Raw genomic sequence first — 18,319 nt, 5'->3', positions numbered from 1 at the left:
CACAAGACAGCTCTTCCGAGCTGTACATTTGCAGAAGCACAGGCCGTTTCAGGTTACTCAAATGTGCAGTCCCGGTCCTGTGAAGACTTAAGACCTTGTCTAATCTGACGTGATGCAGACAGTCCCCACTGACCTCAGGTGCAGTGTGACTGCTCACAATTGGGAGCTGCTGGGGATTAATGCTAGAACAGATTGCCATAGAGTTCAGCATCCACCATTTTTTCCCCTCTTCTGTAGCCAAGTCTCACTCGAGAGAACTGGAAGTGCACAGCGTCACACCGGAGCCAGCCCTACGTCCCACCCACCCCTCCATCACCCTGGTTGTAATGCTGCCTTCTCCTTATTTCAAGGAAGCATTTTGAAGAATTCATTATATCAGTAGGTAGCTTCATCCAAGAAGTTATTATCCAATAAAGATCATGATAATTTTAAGTAACAGAAATCATGGCAAGATGACAAATCCCAACCAGTACATCTTACCACGTAAAGAAATGTATGCTCTTGCAGAACCAGGTTAAAGACTTCTACTGAATTTTCCTGCGTAATAAATCTGTTCTGTGTCTTCCAGGAGCATGACACCCACTCACCAGGGCTTAGCTTTCCTTCACAAAACAAGTTTGTGGAGCATTGACTACATTTTTGGTGAACTAGCTACGAAGTGCCAAGTGAAACGGAAAAAAAGGATATCTGTCTGTAACTGGGAGCAGTAAGTATTAGCTGTTGTGAGCACAGGAAAACATTCCCAGATATTTCCATTCCTGCTCATTGACACTTGCAGGAGTTAATTAAGACATTCCAGTACCCTTTGTATATCCCCAAGGGTCACACATGCTGGCTGGACTGGATAATGTAACAGCTACCCAATTAATGAACCTTGGATTCAACGGTAGTATGTAAAAACATTTCTTAACAAAAGTAAAATGTTTTTGACACTAAGTGCTGTTTTGTGAATCATTTGGCCAATCTTGCTTCCTTAATTTACTTCTCTGTTCCACTGCCAGCAAGAAGAATTGATGCCAGCACAAATTGTTGCCAGATGCAAAATAATGGAGTAAACCTTTGGAAGAGGATCCCAAGGATAAGTATAAATGCACCGTGTCTTAACTTAATTAACTGAGAGAAGCACCACTACTTAATTTCTTTGTAACTGTAGAGAATAATCAACTCTCTTCTATCAGATTTTTGCCTCCAGCAGTTAGAGGGAATAAGGTCCACACCAACACATCATGTCAAAAATCTTGTTGTTACAGAGAAACCAGATCTGATTTCTGGCAGCCACCACTTCACAAATCCTATTAAACTGCTGTCAGATAAAAAAAAAAAAAAAAAAAAAGGGAAAAAAAGATAAAATTTAATCATTACTACAGTATTGGTGACACTGATGTTTCTTGGACTCAGCACTGCGTCCTTTTCCAGACTAACAGAGAGGACTAAAACATTCGGTGAGTTATTTCCGCTGTGCCACTGGGCTCTGCAATGTGATGCTGAGCAAAACCAGGCTCTGCTGCAACTTATTAACTAATTCCCGTGCAGGCTCTGACACTGAGCAACCTACTGCACAGCACAGCAGGGCTGGGGGTGTTCACAGTGTAGAAGGAAAATGAACCAGGTCCATGCTGGCAGTAGCTCACTCCAGGTCAGTGGTGATGAGCACCTATCACTGCCTCCCGGGAGGCTCAGGGACACACCATCACCACCTCCTCCACTCTGGCCACTCTGGTGTGGAGTCAGAAAGGTTTTAGAGTCCTCCTGCCTACAACCACTCCTCCCCAGCATCAGTGCTCCCTCGGTATCTTGTGCCCTACCTCTACAACTGTTCCTCGTGAGTTCAGCAGAATATCCCAGCTTAAATAATACACCCAGGACAAAATTAAAGGCACGAAACCAGGTATCCACACTACAAAACAGGTATTTGTATTCTTCCAACTTACACAGAATACCTTATTAACATAAAGCTCTTGCCACTACAAGAGCAAATTAGATGTCCATTGAAACCCTGGTAATTTTTCTTAAAACCAGGTATGTTTTGTGCACCGAGAGAAGAGTCAGATGGCTTTGTGCTGGTCAAACCGTGCTGGTGTCTCTGTTCCCCTGGCTCATTAAAGCTGAAGAGCTGCCAGAGCAGCAAGTATTATGCCTGCAGTTAAGTAATCACAATCCCATGTTTTGCTAGATCCTTTCAGGCTGCTGAGCGCAGGTGGAACAAAAGCGATCCTTGTCACAGTGAACATGCTGAAGGCATTTGAGAATGACAACCCTCACAGCAAAGAAAAGGAAATGCAATAAAACACTTCTGCAATCCAGGACTCCAATATTTCTCTAATGTATTAACGATTCCTTGCTGTCGGTTAGAGGGAGATTTTAGTAAGAAAAATTTCATAGAGCTAAAATCCTGAAGAGATTCTGAAGGTGTTAATTTAGGGGAAAATAAATGAACAGATTTCACTAAAGAAAGCAAAACATCATCTCGGTATTTAAAGTGTTTCTACAATTCTACTGTTCTGACATTGTTAGCTGATAGTCCACAATCATAAAAATTCTTAAAGCATGGAAAGCCTACACAATGGTCATAATTTAACATTGAAAAAGCTACTTTTTAATTAGCGGCTTATGATTCGTGGGAAAATTGCTCACCTCTAGGGTTAGAAATTAATTGTGAGATATGCAGCTACTGTAAATCAGTGTAGCCTCACTACCTTCAGCTACATCAACCTACACCAGGTGAGAACCCAACCAGCAGCTGCCCAACGTGTTAAAGGATTAAACTACTAGGCTCTAAAACATGAAATTTATGAGGGTGGAGAAGGTTTGAAGGAACAGCAGAGTGTAAAAAATAATTTCTGTGAGTGAAGTTTCCACACATCTACAATATGTAGCTCAGGCACATATTTGCAAACTTTGGCAGTTCTGGCAGGAATATGAGAATGGAAGATGAATTTGACACACTGTAATTCTAACACATACCATAATTATACCTGCAAGAGCATACAGACACCAGATACCACCAACGCCAGCAAGAAATCAGGGAGGAACCCTGAGTCATGCTTTTGAATGATGCTAACAAACTGGATGCCACATGAGCTAATTCAGAGTTTCAGTCACATGCACAATACTCAACTGTCAAGATTTTGGCTCAGTGAATGGATATGTAAAAATCACACTGTGGCCATCTGTAACTGCTTTAAGGGGGGAAAATTTCCACACAAAAACAGGAGTGTGGTTAATGCCAGAATGAAATAACTGGAAAACACATTTCCAAACCCAGGGTTTTGCTATTTATCATAGCCAAACCATTTTTTCCCTGTAGAACTTTCCACAGGAGGCTATCACTCTCATTTCAAGCTGTGAAAATAGAAATAGGTTTTATAGGGCCAAATTATACTTTGCTTTTACCAAAGAGAGTCCTAAGTAATGTTAATACACAAACAGATGTACATAAATGCAGAATTTGACCCAATGAACTAAATAAATTTCTTGTGCAACATCACTGATAACAGCAAGCTCATACATGTGCTATATTTAGTCAATGATTTTTAAACTATGTTATCTCATATGATTCATAATCAAAAACTTTAAGAGCTGATAAACACACCCAAGTATATTTTCTGCAATTAATTCTACAGATGGGAGGAAAGCGTTTTAATGGTATGGGCAGTGAAGCACTGAATTAGTTCACCATCCAAACAACACTGCCTGCTGGACCTGAGGGATGTCCACAAACCCCAGCTATGCCCTCTGCCCACGTGCAGGCCGTCTGTGTAACGCACACACAGTAAGTGTGCAAAACAGTGAACTCACTGTGCATTTGCTAACACCATAAGTGTATATTCCAATTTGTATTTGATAAATCACAGCCAGAAATATTGGCCAGGCAAACATATTTAGGCATGATCTGATGATGTCCCAGGGAAAGCAAAAATGTATGATGTGGAGATCTTCTTGATTTTATTTTCTAAGACTGTGGACTGCATATTGAAAAAGCAGCCTGTAATTTTGGAGAGAATACCAACTGAAGCAGGCCATTGCCATCTCTGAAACTGAAAAAATATGGGACTAGAGCCAAGGGCTTCCATTGACAAAAAGTCTCAAAGACCGAGGAAGGTTCAGACTCCCGGGTATTCTCATGCTCAGTGTACTGAGCATCACACTCCTCTCAGACAGAGCTCTATTGCTCTCATGCTGCCTTATGTCCTTTGCCCCATTCCAGCCTGTGCCAGTTAACCAATCTGCATGGAATTCCCAAAAAGACAATGTCTGTTCCTTTATCTGATACATAGTGTTGAGTGCAGCAGCAGCAACAGCTGTGCTCAACTTTGATGAATAGCAGCTAAGCAGAGCAATCCATCTATATAAAATGCTTCTCCTCACACGGTTGTGGTGACTGGAAACTGCTGCTGTCATATACCATGTTACTAGAACCCAAAAAACTCATATGCAGGTTTAAATCTGGTGGAGCACTATTTGTTAGTCAAGCTCAACCTAATCAAGATTATATTCCTTACTCCAAATCAAAGTGGCCTGTTATTAAAAAATAAATTTATGCAGCTATAACACTATGTCTCAGATGACCAAGGAGTTGCCAACTGGTATTTTAATGATAAAATATCTGAAATAACAGGGAACTGAAAGGAGAGGAGAATCTTCCGAAAAGCACCATTTTCTCAGTGCACCCCAGCTTGACAGGTGTTTAAGGTGTTATCCACCTTATGGCGACAGAAGTAAAAACTTCTTTCATGTCTGTTAGGCTTCTCTTAGGCAGAGCATGTGCAGACCTGCAGCTACAATTTTGGGCCAAGGCCCAGTACTATGTAACATGCTTGAGCAGTGCAGCCACGGCGCATACACAGCCCAGTGTCCGCCTACAGAATAGGATGGCACAGCCCAAACCCCGTTCCTCCTACTCCCTCTCACCCATAGGCAATAGGGTTTGCCACTTGGAGAATCTTATCAAAGGGAAACGTACTTCCTTCAAAATAAGAAACAAAATCTTTCTGGCTTTGTTATTCTTTTGGTGATTATTTTTTTCCAAAAAACACTCTGCGATAAGATTTGCTGAAGATGTGGAAGAATGTTTGAGCTCTATCCACATGCAAGAGTGACTCGGCAGACTCTGAGCTAGTGAAAATCAACATGCCACCTAAAGATAGCTACAGCAATGACTGAGTTGCACAGGACGTACCACTGATGGTACCTCCACAGACCACAGGCAGACAAGACAGAGTTAATAAAAAACCTCAAGTCAGACTAATGTCAACCCTGCACCTCTCGCCATTCCACGCTAAATGTAGCGCTGTCAACCCAGAGACACCCATCAATACAGTTTTGATGAATGGTGCTTTGGCTACACAGAAGTACTAAATATTAATGAGTATCCTTGAGCTTGTGATGACAGACCAGAGCACATTATCTGCCTTTCTCTTAAGCACACACATACTTCTCCTGTTCCTACTGGATATTGATAAAAAGGTACGTCAATAAAAAATAAATGAACTCTTCAAACGGCTGTACCTTACTGAATGTTTTCTTCTTTGCCATCTAAGCACCATGTTCTAAAATCACAAGCTTTCTGCTCTGCATGGCAGGGGAAACTGTGCACTTCTGGTTGCTCCATACCTCCACACCAGCAGCCCACAGCCACACAGCTGTCCCTCATGGTCATGGGCAATGCCACAGTGGGACTTTTTCCACCCAGCACTCACTTCTCCTTCCTCCCTACAGCTTCAGGCAGCTCTCCACCTGGCCTGCCATGGTCAGAAGCCACAGAAGTCCAAGAACAGAATAACCTACAAGACTCTTATAAAATTATAAAAAGAATAATACATACCTCACTGACCAAGCAAATGGCATACGGTATTTCCCCAGCTTGCTGCAGAACTGTTTATTGGATTTTAACACTTTCTGTGCACACTACAAAAAAGAAAATATGAATTATTTCATCAATATCATTATAATATCTGAAATGTAGCACAGAGGACATCCAAGCACTCCTCTTCTGAAGAGGCTATAGTGTCCCTAAAAAAATGTAGCCTGATACTGCCCATAACAGAAGGTCCTAGGTGGACAGCAAAGATATCACAGATGAATATGATGATACTGACAAATTAAACCCCTCCACCATCCCTTTAGTCAGAACTGTGTTAGTTACAGTTATTTTTCTAGTTTTCTGTAATATACCCAATGCAGATTCACTGCCCGATCTCAGCATGTAACAGATGCCTACCCCAACTTTTCACATATATGAAGTGCACTAACTCATAATTCCTAAAAGAATTAGGTGAAAGAGAATTTCGCTCTGCTGAGACATAACTAGCATAGGAATGCACCATGAATCCGTTTGTATGTTGCAGATAAATGGTACTTCATTCATTCAGTCAATGGAACTTGGCCATTTGCTTTCTTAGATGTGGGCCTCCTGTGAGCTCCTCCTGTTCAGCAACCACATACTGGTGACACTTCTAAGCACAATTTGCAAAGTCTTCAGCTTCCAACAGGCTGAAGCTGACAAAGAACAAACGGATGTTCCTGTTACATTACCTTAAAAGAATCAGGATTCTTAATGTAAGGTTCAGCACTACTGGCAATGTTTCCTGTAAGCACCTTTTCTATTTTTGCCACTAATACTATCTCAGAATGAGGATTACTTATGGAGAAAAGAGCCTGTGGATAAAAGAGAGAACAGTTAAACAGTATATAGCAATACTGGAAAAATGAGCCGGTGCTCTCTGTTGATGGAAACAGTAACAAAACAAATTCAGAAAGGATTATGGAAGATTATCATCTCTACATATTCAATACAGCCAGATGGAAAATAAAATCTCTGTGCTGGTGCTGAAGTAGCTTGTGCACAAGCAGCACCTTGCGAACAGACTGACTCAAGTCAAACAGCAGTATGACCACAGCAGTATCACCTAACCTAACTGCTCCTCTTACTTAAATGCTGTCCTCAGTCAGTCACACCGCAGGGGAATGACAGGGAGAAGAAAAGGTAATGCGTGGGGTTTCAGGGTGAGGCTTATAGCAACAGCAAGAATGTGGAAGTATTTTGAGATTAATGCAGCATCTCGGTGTCGCTTTAAGTTGTAATTTTGTTTGGCTGGTTTGGGAGAAGTCAGCAAACGAAACCAAACAGCACAGGAAACGTGGGTGGGTTCTCCAACAGACTAAATTTTTTTTTTTTTTTTTTTCAAAGTTTTGATTGTAAAAGGTTTTAAAGTCTATACAAGGAGCTCAAAAATCAAGCATGTGTATACAAGTACCACTGATGCACAAAAAAAGAGTATTCTTGAAAAAAAGAACTACTGATAGTACAAATAAATGCTCGGATGAAAATTATACTGCTACTGAAATAAAATAAGTCACGTGTCACTAAGTCACACATGAAATACCTGTTTTGGGTATTTCAGCCATTCTTCTGGGAACCCCTTGACCTGCGGTTCTTCCGTTTGGCTTGAGTTTATATTGTCTACAGTGCCATTTTCTAATGACAATGAGGAAGCTGAAATCATCTGTCTAACGAGTGTGTGGTTCAAATCCACGTGAAAATCAGCAGAGATCTTCCTGCCATCCCTGACATCATACAGCGCCACGCTCACAAAGAACGGCTCTACCTGGAGAAAATACCAGAAACATAATATAGTAGTAACTGAGACTAGTGGGGTAAACTCTATCTTTTAATAGGTTCCTAAGGCTAAAAAAAAAAAAAGCAATCAAACATTTCTAAAAAAGAAAGCAAACAAACATTATTTACAAATTATGAGATCCATTAAAAACACACACTCACACACACCCTTGCCAAAGGTCGTTTCCAACCATGTGGTTTTAGGGGCTTTTAAAAGTAGTTTGTTAACAATGTGACAGAAGAGTAATTGACAGCTCACTTAGAAACTCAAAGATTAAAAAACAAATGTGTTTGTCACAGATAATTATTAGAGTAAATGAACAGAGAGAATTAAAGAAAAAGAAAGAAGAATGAGGGTGGGCTTTCCAGGGATCGTCAGAAATGCAGTACAAAGATGACAAATTTAAGTAGATCAAAAATGTTTACTGGTACAAACACAAATGTGTGGGTGTATTATTCTGTGGGAAACACATGTTCCATTTTGCTACAAAACCAAGAGCATTCAAATTGCTCTGACAGCACCCACTTATTCTATCACATAGTACCAGGGAACTGAGTCCTATGACTGTAAGTAACCTCCAAAGAGCCTCCATAATATGAAATTAATGAGTCTCAGAATAAGAATAAGACCTTCTGAGCTGTCCAGAAATAATAATCTTAAAACTTTATAGATAAGGAGCAACACATAGCAGATAGAACATTCTATGCTTTTTCCGCCTCTATGGTGAATTGTTGCATGCCCTTGGTACAGTTATCATGACTTCATTTAAACAGTTATTCCAGTCTGCCAAAACAAGAGTATTGATTACATCTTGCTGAATATGCATCACTGTAGAGGTCATCTTCAAATGAAAAAAACAAAAACAAAACAACAAAAATCAATGCCTCAATATGTAATGTATGAAAGTTGAGTTGCCAGGACACTAATTTTCCAAAACTTTCCTGCTTCAGATGAGAACTGACTAAAAGCTATAGACTAGTAGCTACATGTCACTTTTCCCTGCCATTTTTTCCTAAATAAGAACTAAATTTTCTGGTTTGTCCTGATTTTAGCTGGGCTGTTCCACTAGATGAAGCATCCAGTCTATTTTGCCTTCCCTTCTGTAATTTAATCTGCTTGGTTCCTGGTCTCTCTCTGGAGTTCACCAGCAACTGATTCTCAATTGTCTCCCTACATATGTCTTGGCAGTTTAAACTTGTTCTTCTTATAGCAATTGTTAAGAATCCTCAAGGATTTTAAAATTTTTAATTCCTCAATGAACTGTAGCTAAAAGTCTAAAATCTAAATCAGCTTCAAAATACTAACTGAGAAGTTTATCAGTTTTATTATTCAATTCAAAGGGATGGGCAGACGAGGAATGAATGCGTGCATAATACAGCTTTCCTTTTACCTTTTCTTTCCAAAATAAGAAGTACACAGAAAGAGAGGGGAAAGAGAAAAAAAAAAAAAAAAAAAGAAAAAAAAAAAAAAGAGAGAGAAAAATTGCAGGGAAATAAGTAAAGCTTACGTTGGTTGAAGGATCATTTTCATTTTCAGTAACACAGGCCTGGAGATTCAAACTGAGGGATTTGCAAGTTACCAGGATTCTCTTTGCAGGCTTTTCTTCAAATGGCTTGAGCACCGAGTTTGTCCCTGGAAATTCCTTTTTCTGAGGATTCAATGACTGAAATAAGTTAGGCAATTTGTTATGCATAGGAAGACCATGGCATTCCAAAACTAAGTAGCTTTGTTAGAGGCCTTGACAATCAATGAAGCACCTGAAAATCTCAAAAAAATCACTGCTGATAGCTTCACATTACTATTGTAAATGAATGTTATTCCTAATTTGTAGATCACGAAGCAAAGCAAAAAGATTGCCTGAGAACATATATAATGTCAGAGGCAGAATAAGGGATTCTATAACTTCAGAACAGATTTTTTTTGTTGTTTATTGACTGCTTTTGAAACGTTAATCTATATGAGGAAACTAAAAGCTAAACAGCCTCATATTTTCAGACGATAACACCACATTTTAGGATTAGATTTTAGACCTTTTCCCTCCTTTCTCCTTACTTAAGCAACTCATCATTATTTCAATTTGCTTAAAATTTTTTATAATGGTGCTACCGCTGATTGACAACAGGTTCAAGTCTGAATATATATTGAACCCAATTTTACTTACATCTTCTTTTTAACTAAAGTTTCCAGTTAAATCACCAAAAACATACATTCAGTGCAAAGAATAACATTATTTGAATTATGAACTTTGACACTAAATGACAAGCAAACTGACGACAAAAAGAAAAGCAACCTGCACTTCCTACACTTCCAGCTAAAATTTTTTTCACATAGATAGCCCCTTGTACTTCTGACTGTACCTTCCCACTGCTTTTTATATCCATTCACAGTTTTGTAGTTAAATTCTGTGTAATGTATAACAATAAAAACACTGTTCTTGTAACTTTCCCGGTCCAAGAGAAGGTTCCCTCCTGCAATATTTCCAGCTTGCTTTAATGAATCAAAGCTTAGTTAGACTAGACTAGATGATCTTCAGTCAAAGCTTAGCTAGACTGGACTAGATGACCTCCAGAGGTCACTTCCATCCTCAACTGCTCTGTGATCAGACATGGGCAGAGTCTATACAGAAATCTTTACTGACTAGAGACAGCTGCCCTCACCCTTCAAAGCTGAAGTCTCAGGTATACCCAGTTGCTTGCTGATCTCCAGTCCACTCCAGTGGCTTAGCTAACCCAGTTAGCTCAGCCCGCATGTATTTTAACACTTCTAAGAGCTTAAAAAGTATATTATTTCACTTACTGCTATATCAGGATCCAAAGAGAAAAGGTTTAGTCGCTCTGTATTTCGAGAGGCTTTCACTGTTTCTTCTGTTTCTGTAATGTACTGTGGTGACAGATAATAAATTAGTTTTCTGCATAAGAACAGAAATCCATAGAGTTGTTAGACTTCTAAATGAATGATCAATGTTTCACTTGTAACAACACTTCTCATTTCTGCAGTAGTTATCCCAAAGCACCTTCAAGCACTCTTTGAAGGTTACATGCTTGTGAAGCAGGAATTTTCAGGCCATGATATACTTCTAAGGAACCTCAAAATAGATCAATTGAGTAATTCAAATTCATATCTGTTAGTAAGGAATCCATAGTGTAAGATGTCAGAATGGCGGATCGCTGCACTAAATTTAGGGATTCCCAAGTTGAGGAAGAAGGAAAAAACAAACCCAGCCCCACAGAAAACACTTGCGTCAGGGGAAGGGCAGAAAGGGGAGCAGGAAAGTGCAACCCAGGCTCAGAGGTGGGCAGGCACACAGAGTGCAGCAGGACACCCAGAGGCAAGGCTGGGAGTCCTCTCCTGCCACAAGGCAGGATCACTCACACCCATTTTATTTCTGATGGACACATGCCTAAGTTAATAATAAGCTCTCTGATAAAACCAACTCAACAACTTCCTGAAGCCACCTGCAGGCCAATAGTAGTCTTTTGATATAATTTTAAGATACCTTTGATAGACCTGCATTAACTAAACCATTGGAAATTATCTATCCACAGACGAGATGATCAGATACTGCTGTTATCCTTAATGAACTGTTACATTTTATCTGGTTGGTTGGCTGTTTTGTTTTTATTTTGGGTTTGTTGTTGGTTCGGTTTTGTTTTCCTGTTTTTAAATTCTATCTGACGACTTTTTGTTTGTTGTGCGGGTGTCTATTTTTGTCAAAGTTAGGTTGACAGTTGGACAAGATGATCTTTAAGGTACCTTCCAACGTAGAAGATTCTGTGATTCTGTGACTTCATATATATGAATACAACCTAAAGTAAGATGTAGACCAAATTCTGTCCTCATTTGCATATACAGCTTTCAGTTCAAATCTGTGGGAGTAACATCCTCAAATAGCATTTGGCTGCGTAGAGAGATAGTATCTATAGAAGCCCACTGACGGAAGACTACAAACATCATGCAGTCATTTAAGAAAAAGCAGTGAAATATTTCCAATCTAGCTTTTCATCAAAAACTTCTTAGCACTGTCTACAATTATCTCCTCCACATGAAGCAGTTTATGAGATCCAGAAAACAAAACGCCTCCCCTGGTACTATATGCATCTTTCAATGAAATTACAGAAGGTGATGAGCAGTTCACGGCTTGTTTCCTTGCAAGTCACACAGGAAATCCTGTCTCTCCAAGGACTAAAGTCTTCTGAAATGCAGTTAAAGAGAGTCAATACTTCACAGATAACTGCAGGGACCAGATCCCTACTGACTTCACAGGTCTAAATCAAACCACAGTGCAGCTTTTCTCATTTAAACAAAGCCATCAGCTGTTCAGAAAAAAAATTATTCCTGTCATTTGTCGTAGCTCTAACAATCACAATGGGCTGTGCTATATTTTCAAGCCTTTCATAATATTTATGATATCTATTGGCAGGCGTTTTTCACCTAGATAGCACTTTCCACTAAGCTTGTAAAGACAAATATAACATCCATTACTTTTGCAAAGTCTGGGTGCAAGGTGTTCTCTGAAGAATCAGTCTCTTCTTGCGAGTAATCATAATTCACTGAAACCTCTGCAGTGTCTTGAAAAGAAGAAAGAAAAAAACATGCAAATATTTTTATTATACTTGCTATAACCATTGGGGTTAAAAAAAAAAACAACAAAACCTATCACCCTGCTATTTATTTTGTTCCCTTTAATTCCCTTTAGTATCATCAGACTAACAAAAGGAAGAGATGCTAATGGAAACCCCTGTCCTCCTCAACCTCATTTCCCAGTGGTGCTTACTGTACCTTAGTCTGTATTTAGGCTTTCAAACAAGAGGCCTGACTCTACACAGTGAAACATCTGACATAGTCGTCTATGACAAATATTCGTGCCACAACAAAGGCACCTTCCTTTGCTCTCTTGGTCCCTTCTGAGGCAACATCAAGGGTTTATATCAACCAAAAGATTTTAGACTCCTGGTAAAGGGAGTCTTGAGTGAGGCAGGCAGGACCTTACTCGCTCTTCGGGAAGGGGAGGGATGCAGTCTGGACTCCTGCAAACCTATGGATCCAGAGAACAGCACGATACAGCAACCCCTTTGCTTTACTCAGCTCACCAGGGACCGTTCTGCTTTCACGAGGTAATTCAGCCCAATGCGAAATAAGTCATTACAGCCACTTAGGGCTCTTCTGCCAAGAAAGCATCATGCCTTTTCACAAGTTAACTCCATAGTACATTCCTGTTTCTTGTTATCAGTTTTTTTTAACAGTAGAGACTTCTGTTTTCTGTTAGCCTTATGTCTTTGACCTTTTATGCACATATTTCTTCCTGTTTCATTAATATCCCTTGTGGGTGGGATTTTCAAAAGCACTTCTCTGACTCTGAAGTGCGAGTCCCTTGTGCCTCCAAATTACAAAAAACATCTTTGGCTATATGAAGAGTATCCTGTCCCTCCAAAATCAGAATTTATTATAAACACCAGCCTAAAGCCTTCAATTAGCTCTGAACTTCCCCAAGATTTAGATGCATGTGGATTCAAAGCTTTGATTCGGCTCAGAGCACAAACAGTTCAAATCCATATTAAGGTTTCAAGTTTTCAGTCTTAGAATTTCAGCTGGGGTTCATCCAAACTGAATGTGGATTTATTATGTGGAGGAATGAGTTACTGCCACAGGAAGAGTGCAGTATAACAAAGCATCCAATTCTTTCTTCCACAGTGAAAGCATATTAATACGCAAACTCAAAAAGCAAGAAAAGAAAAGTCAATAAGCTTCCAGGGAAAGAGCAATATAACAGAGCTAGGGTTTTTTTTAATTATTAGCTCCAGATTTTTAAAGAAAACAAAACACTGGAAAAAGAACTAGTCTAACCTTTCTCCAGCACAAAACTCTTTAAAACCTTCAGACTCCCAAGACAGTAAAAAGCAAAGTACTAGCAAGATCATTGACAGAGAGGACTATATTTCAAAAAGAGCTGCATATGCAAAGCAGAGCCACGTTGCTCCTGCTGACTTTGTGGGGAGCAGCTTTACCTCCCCCACAGCCTTTTGAAAATGATCTGTGGGCAGTTAGCTGAGATTGTTCAGGGATTGCCAAAAGACTGGTGCTGCTTCGTCAGAAATCAATAGGTGCAGAATCCATTACAGACTCAGGCAGTTAAAATGATTCAGTACTGATATCTGAAGGTTCAATTTCTTGCATTTGATTAAGAAAAAACAATGCAAGGGACTATTCACTCTTACCAAGTTTCAGATCAGTGAGATCTGCACTTTTCCTCTCCTGAATGGTTCCCTCTGGATTTATTTGCAGGATTTTGTTGAGAGTGGAAATCCAGTCATCCATATCCTGCTCATTTTCAGCTGCCAGCACAAAGTATGTGAGGTCATTCATTTTCAACTCAAAGGCATGTTTCCTAAGCCTGTTATTCTGTTGGAACAAATGGAAAAGAAAAATAAACACTAGAATTAATTATAAAAAGATACTGAAAAAAGCATCCATAAGATTGACTTGAATTTGGTCACTTCTTAAAAATAACATTCAAGCAAAATTCAGTGGCTTTAAGGAAAATACACGTAGCGTGATATTAATAGAAATTATGTCAATTTATTGTTGGATCTTTGTGCATCTAAGGTCTTCTATGGCCAAATATACGTCTTCTATTTAGCTATAGAAATCTAAGACTATGGACAATAATGCAGTAGGGAATACCTCCCATGTGCAATGATGAAAGATGTCTGAAGTTGAAGTACAGCATTGCCACATGAGTTGAACTTTTCTGGAGAAAACAACTCTAAAGACCAAGTCTCCTATAGAATCGCAGAATCACCATGGTTGGAAGGGACCTCTGAGATGATTGAGTCCTACACCTACCAGCACACCAGACACTCAAAAAGACACTAAGTAGTGCTAAGTTGTACGAATATTTGCTCAGTGGGAAGAGGACTGAGTTCATCAAATTCAAACTAGCAAGCAAGTAAAGTCAGCATGTGATCAAAGACTACTCCATCCTAGACTCCTGAGGCTGGAACTGAATAGGTCAAAGCTAATTGTGAGCAACCTATAAAATCTACTGTTTTGAGATACTTAAAGATGCTGCTAACAAGCTACATAAAGATAACTTCTGAGCATCTAATGAAGTCAGAAACACCATGGTCAGGATGAGAACATTTCTACATAATTTTATTCATTTTATATTTTTCTGAAAGAGCTTCGGGATGACACGAGTCTTGGAATAGAGATTAACCCATAAATCTCTCCGGAAGATTGCAACAGGACAAGCTCCTCCACGTGAAAAAGTTACAATTCCCACTGCTGCCTTTGTGTTAGAAGGATTTCTAAAACAACTATGGCGATTTCAACAATTCTTTGCAGAAGGCAAAGGTGAGGTTTAATGCTGTTCAGCCATTGCAATGCTACCCTTTTCAAGTACAGAATAAGAACCAATGCCCAATCGATTGCCAACAGATTGAGTTCTCAGATCTGTATCACCAGATTTCACCTGCAGTAATCCATAAATATCTTTCATAAGAATTAACAGGCTCTTAGTTACTGAAACTAAGCTACTGAAACTTGCTCAATAGAATTATACAAAGTGATGTGATCTAATATAACTTGCTTCATTCCTCAAATTTATCGAACTAGTGAGGCTTTTATCTCTTAGTCTTACAGAAGCAGTTCCATCAATTATCTCTCCGCCTTGCTTAAATCTGAAAGAACACTCACGCATCCTATCCCCCCATCACTTCATCAAACTTCTACAACCACTGACTATGGACCATGAGTGCCACTGTTTTGTTTCAATATTCCAGAAAAATGCCATCACCTTGTTGACACATCTAACCTTGGAGGGATGCTGACAAGTGAAAAACAATTCATCCACTGGTCATTTTACTTAATTTTATTCTTCTTCATTAACGGTCTGAAATAACATGACAAAGGTATCCCGTAGTTCTATATACTATAACTATTTCTCAGTACAGCCCCATACCAAGTGGTTACTAAGAATAGCTTCTAAACCAGACAGTAAGATGGTAGTGATCCTTTTATTTAAGAGAAAGAGACAGAATCTGATACAGATTAGCAGAGGAGGAGACCAAGAACGCGAGACGCTGAAAATGAAGTTCCATGAACATTTTTTTTCCAGCAGCAGATATGATTTAGAGGATTCCTAGGCAATCTGTTGTTAATAATTTACTCCAGTCCTTGAATTACATGTCATGACCCAGCTCAGGAATCAGTTAAGACTGAACAACTTCTGGAGCTACTTGGGTCAACAGAGTCAGTCAAATCTTGGCTTTTCAAACTGATTTAGGATTGTGTGTGTGTGTATGTGTTATTTTTTACTTCTGCTACTGGAAATTCTCTTGGTAGGAAATAGTTTTCCTCTCAAGTACTTTATTGAGGAGAATATTCTTTCAGGGATATAAGTTTTAGTTCACCCAACATAAGGTAGGAATAGGGTTGGGATTTGTAGCAATTGGTTCTTGGAGTCCAATACTTTTCTTGATCCTGAAATCACTCTAATCCTCCAATCACTGCATTAATTTGAATTAATGTAGAATAAGGACTAAAATTTCACTGAAACATGTTTTTACTGATGTAACATGAGGGCTTGACCAAGAGCTAGAAGTTGAACAAACCTATGCCAAGAATCCTAGATAGTGGCCACTCAAAACTTTTAAAGACAGATTATTTGTATATGTGGATTATGTATACCAGTTTATGCACTATCTGTAAAGATAAATGCTACATTTCAATTTATGTTTAGAAAGTATAAAGAGCATTAAATTGAATGCATTTCTTGTCTATATTATGTACTTCCCCGTACAGACATGGCCAAGATCTTTGGCACTGTAACACTATTAGACATTATCTAATAGAGCAATACATCTCACATGCTGAATCTTAAAACATTAGGGCAGGAAAACTTCAATATCCACTTTTCCATCTGCACTTCAGACTTCTGGCAAGCAGATGAGATCTACAGCAAAGTCTTTGTTTCGTATCTAAAGCCAACTATTTTCTTCCTGATGAGTTAACAGGGGAAAAAAAAAAAAAAAAAGGTACCATTTCTCAATTTGCTTCTCTTTAAGTCCTTCCATATGGTATGCCGACCTTGAGGTTGACTTGTAATCTTCAACACTTAATTTCAAGTTTAAAATTTCTTCCAGAAGGAAATATTCAAAAAGAAACTATGGATGAACTATAAATGAAACATCAGGCTAAGTCTAATGCCTGCATAGTCATTCTTCCAAAATAACAGAATTCTTTTGGAAGTATTTTTTATTTTATCTGGAGGCGATTTCTCCAGGATATTAAGTACAATTTAGATATCCAACCTCAATCAAACAGGAACTCAAAGACATTCGTAGAGAGTTCAATGATTCATAGTGGTATTAAAACTCATTAAATCAGAACTTTCACATCACAGTTTTCCTCTAAATCTTCAGTTTTACCCAACTCTCTCTCCACATTCTATGGTCACCCCTTTTCATGGCAACTCTAAGCCAGGTTTTGTTTTTCTGCCCTACGATTCTAAGTTCATCACAGGCTTTGATAGCTGATGATACTTGCCCTATTATGCCCTCAACTAAGACCCTCAATTCTTGCTAGTGAAGGTAGCCCATAAATTTGCGCATCATATTCTAACTGTCAATTGAAGAACAGTCCCGGAAACTAGTGTCTGGGGGAGGTGAGAGGGGAACATGCAGTCCAAACAGTTTGGGACAATCTGCAGGAACACTGTAGATATAGAAGGCAGCCGCCAAAGTTCAGGAGGAGGATTTCAAAGGTTTCTTGAGCTTTTTTTGTCAGAGGTTAGTCAAAAAAGGCCAGAAATCTTACAGTCAAGACATTTCTGCTATCATGGAGTGTCATCAGAAACAACACAGCAGAAGAGACACTCTCTAGAAGAGCATTAAATCTGTACCTAAAATCACACTTACCATGACATTCAGGGCTTAACTAGAGGTCTTGCTGAGACCCGTTTTCAAAGAAAGCACACACTGCCAGCAAGCAGGAGATGCAGTCATTTCTAAACATGATTTCTGTATAAGAATCTCCTCTATCACTTCTACCACAATTCCAAGCTGGCAGCCAGGGTCTTTCAAGCCAATGGACTGACACAGCCAAACATCATTGTCCTTCTACACATTTATCTCCATCTTGTCCCCACAACTGTTTGTAGAAAAACCCACCCTTTTCAACTACACAGGGGAAACAGTCACTCCCTACAGAGCTGGGTACTTCCCTGGGTGCACGAATGAGGTTCTGCACGGGGCTGTCAGCAAATATGAATTACTCACTGATTATTTTTCTTGCTCTAAAGGGCCTATTTAGGGACAAAGGAGAGACCTCCCAACCAACAAAAGCATGTGTTTATCAGGGGGTCTTCCCTTGCATTATCTGAAACGTTTATTTCAAAGCAACCTTCAAATCAGTCCACACTAGCACTGTTACTACTTAAGCAGTAAAGATTGGTAAAGTGCAGCTAAAAAAAAAAAGTAATGTCTTTATTTAGTGACAAATGGGGCTACATCAAACACAGTAACATACTGTTTAAGATAACATCTGGTTTAGAATGCAAAAAAAAGAGGGGAAAAAAAGAAAAAAGGGAAATATATTAACAGAATTAGAGGAAAGGCAGAGCAAGGGGGGGGGGGGGAAATTTAAGAACCCAATCTTAGGGGGAAAAACAACAAAAAAGGGGGGGTCGGGCATTTCTGGCT

General features: G+C 39.2%; 1 protein-coding gene across 9 annotated transcripts in view; it reads right to left on the bottom strand.

Annotated features, from left to right (window-relative positions):
- Positions 1–18,319, bottom strand: part of DOCK10 (dedicator of cytokinesis 10) — a 130,533-nt gene that overhangs the window by 56,477 nt on the left and 55,737 nt on the right. For all 9 annotated transcript variants that reach the window (XM_014960680.1, XM_014960677.1, XM_014960682.1 and 6 more), the window contains exons 8-14: positions 13,835–14,018; positions 12,102–12,187; positions 10,416–10,499; positions 9,127–9,282; positions 7,386–7,607; positions 6,535–6,657; positions 5,825–5,907 (exon numbers count right to left, since the gene is read on the bottom strand). In XM_014960680.1, the coding sequence (XP_014816166.1) occupies positions 5,825–5,907; positions 6,535–6,657; positions 7,386–7,607; positions 9,127–9,282; positions 10,416–10,499; positions 12,102–12,187; positions 13,835–14,018 (938 nt within the window). The remainder of the gene's footprint in view (positions 1–5,824; positions 5,908–6,534; positions 6,658–7,385; positions 7,608–9,126; positions 9,283–10,415; positions 10,500–12,101; positions 12,188–13,834; positions 14,019–18,319) is intronic.

The sequence above is a fragment of the Calidris pugnax genome, unplaced genomic scaffold, assembly GCF_001431845.1.
Source record: "Calidris pugnax isolate Ruff unplaced genomic scaffold, ASM143184v1 scaffold398, whole genome shotgun sequence".
Lineage (NCBI taxonomy): Eukaryota > Metazoa > Chordata > Aves > Charadriiformes > Scolopacidae > Calidris > Calidris pugnax.
This window is presented reverse-complemented; position numbering and strand designations above follow the sequence as displayed.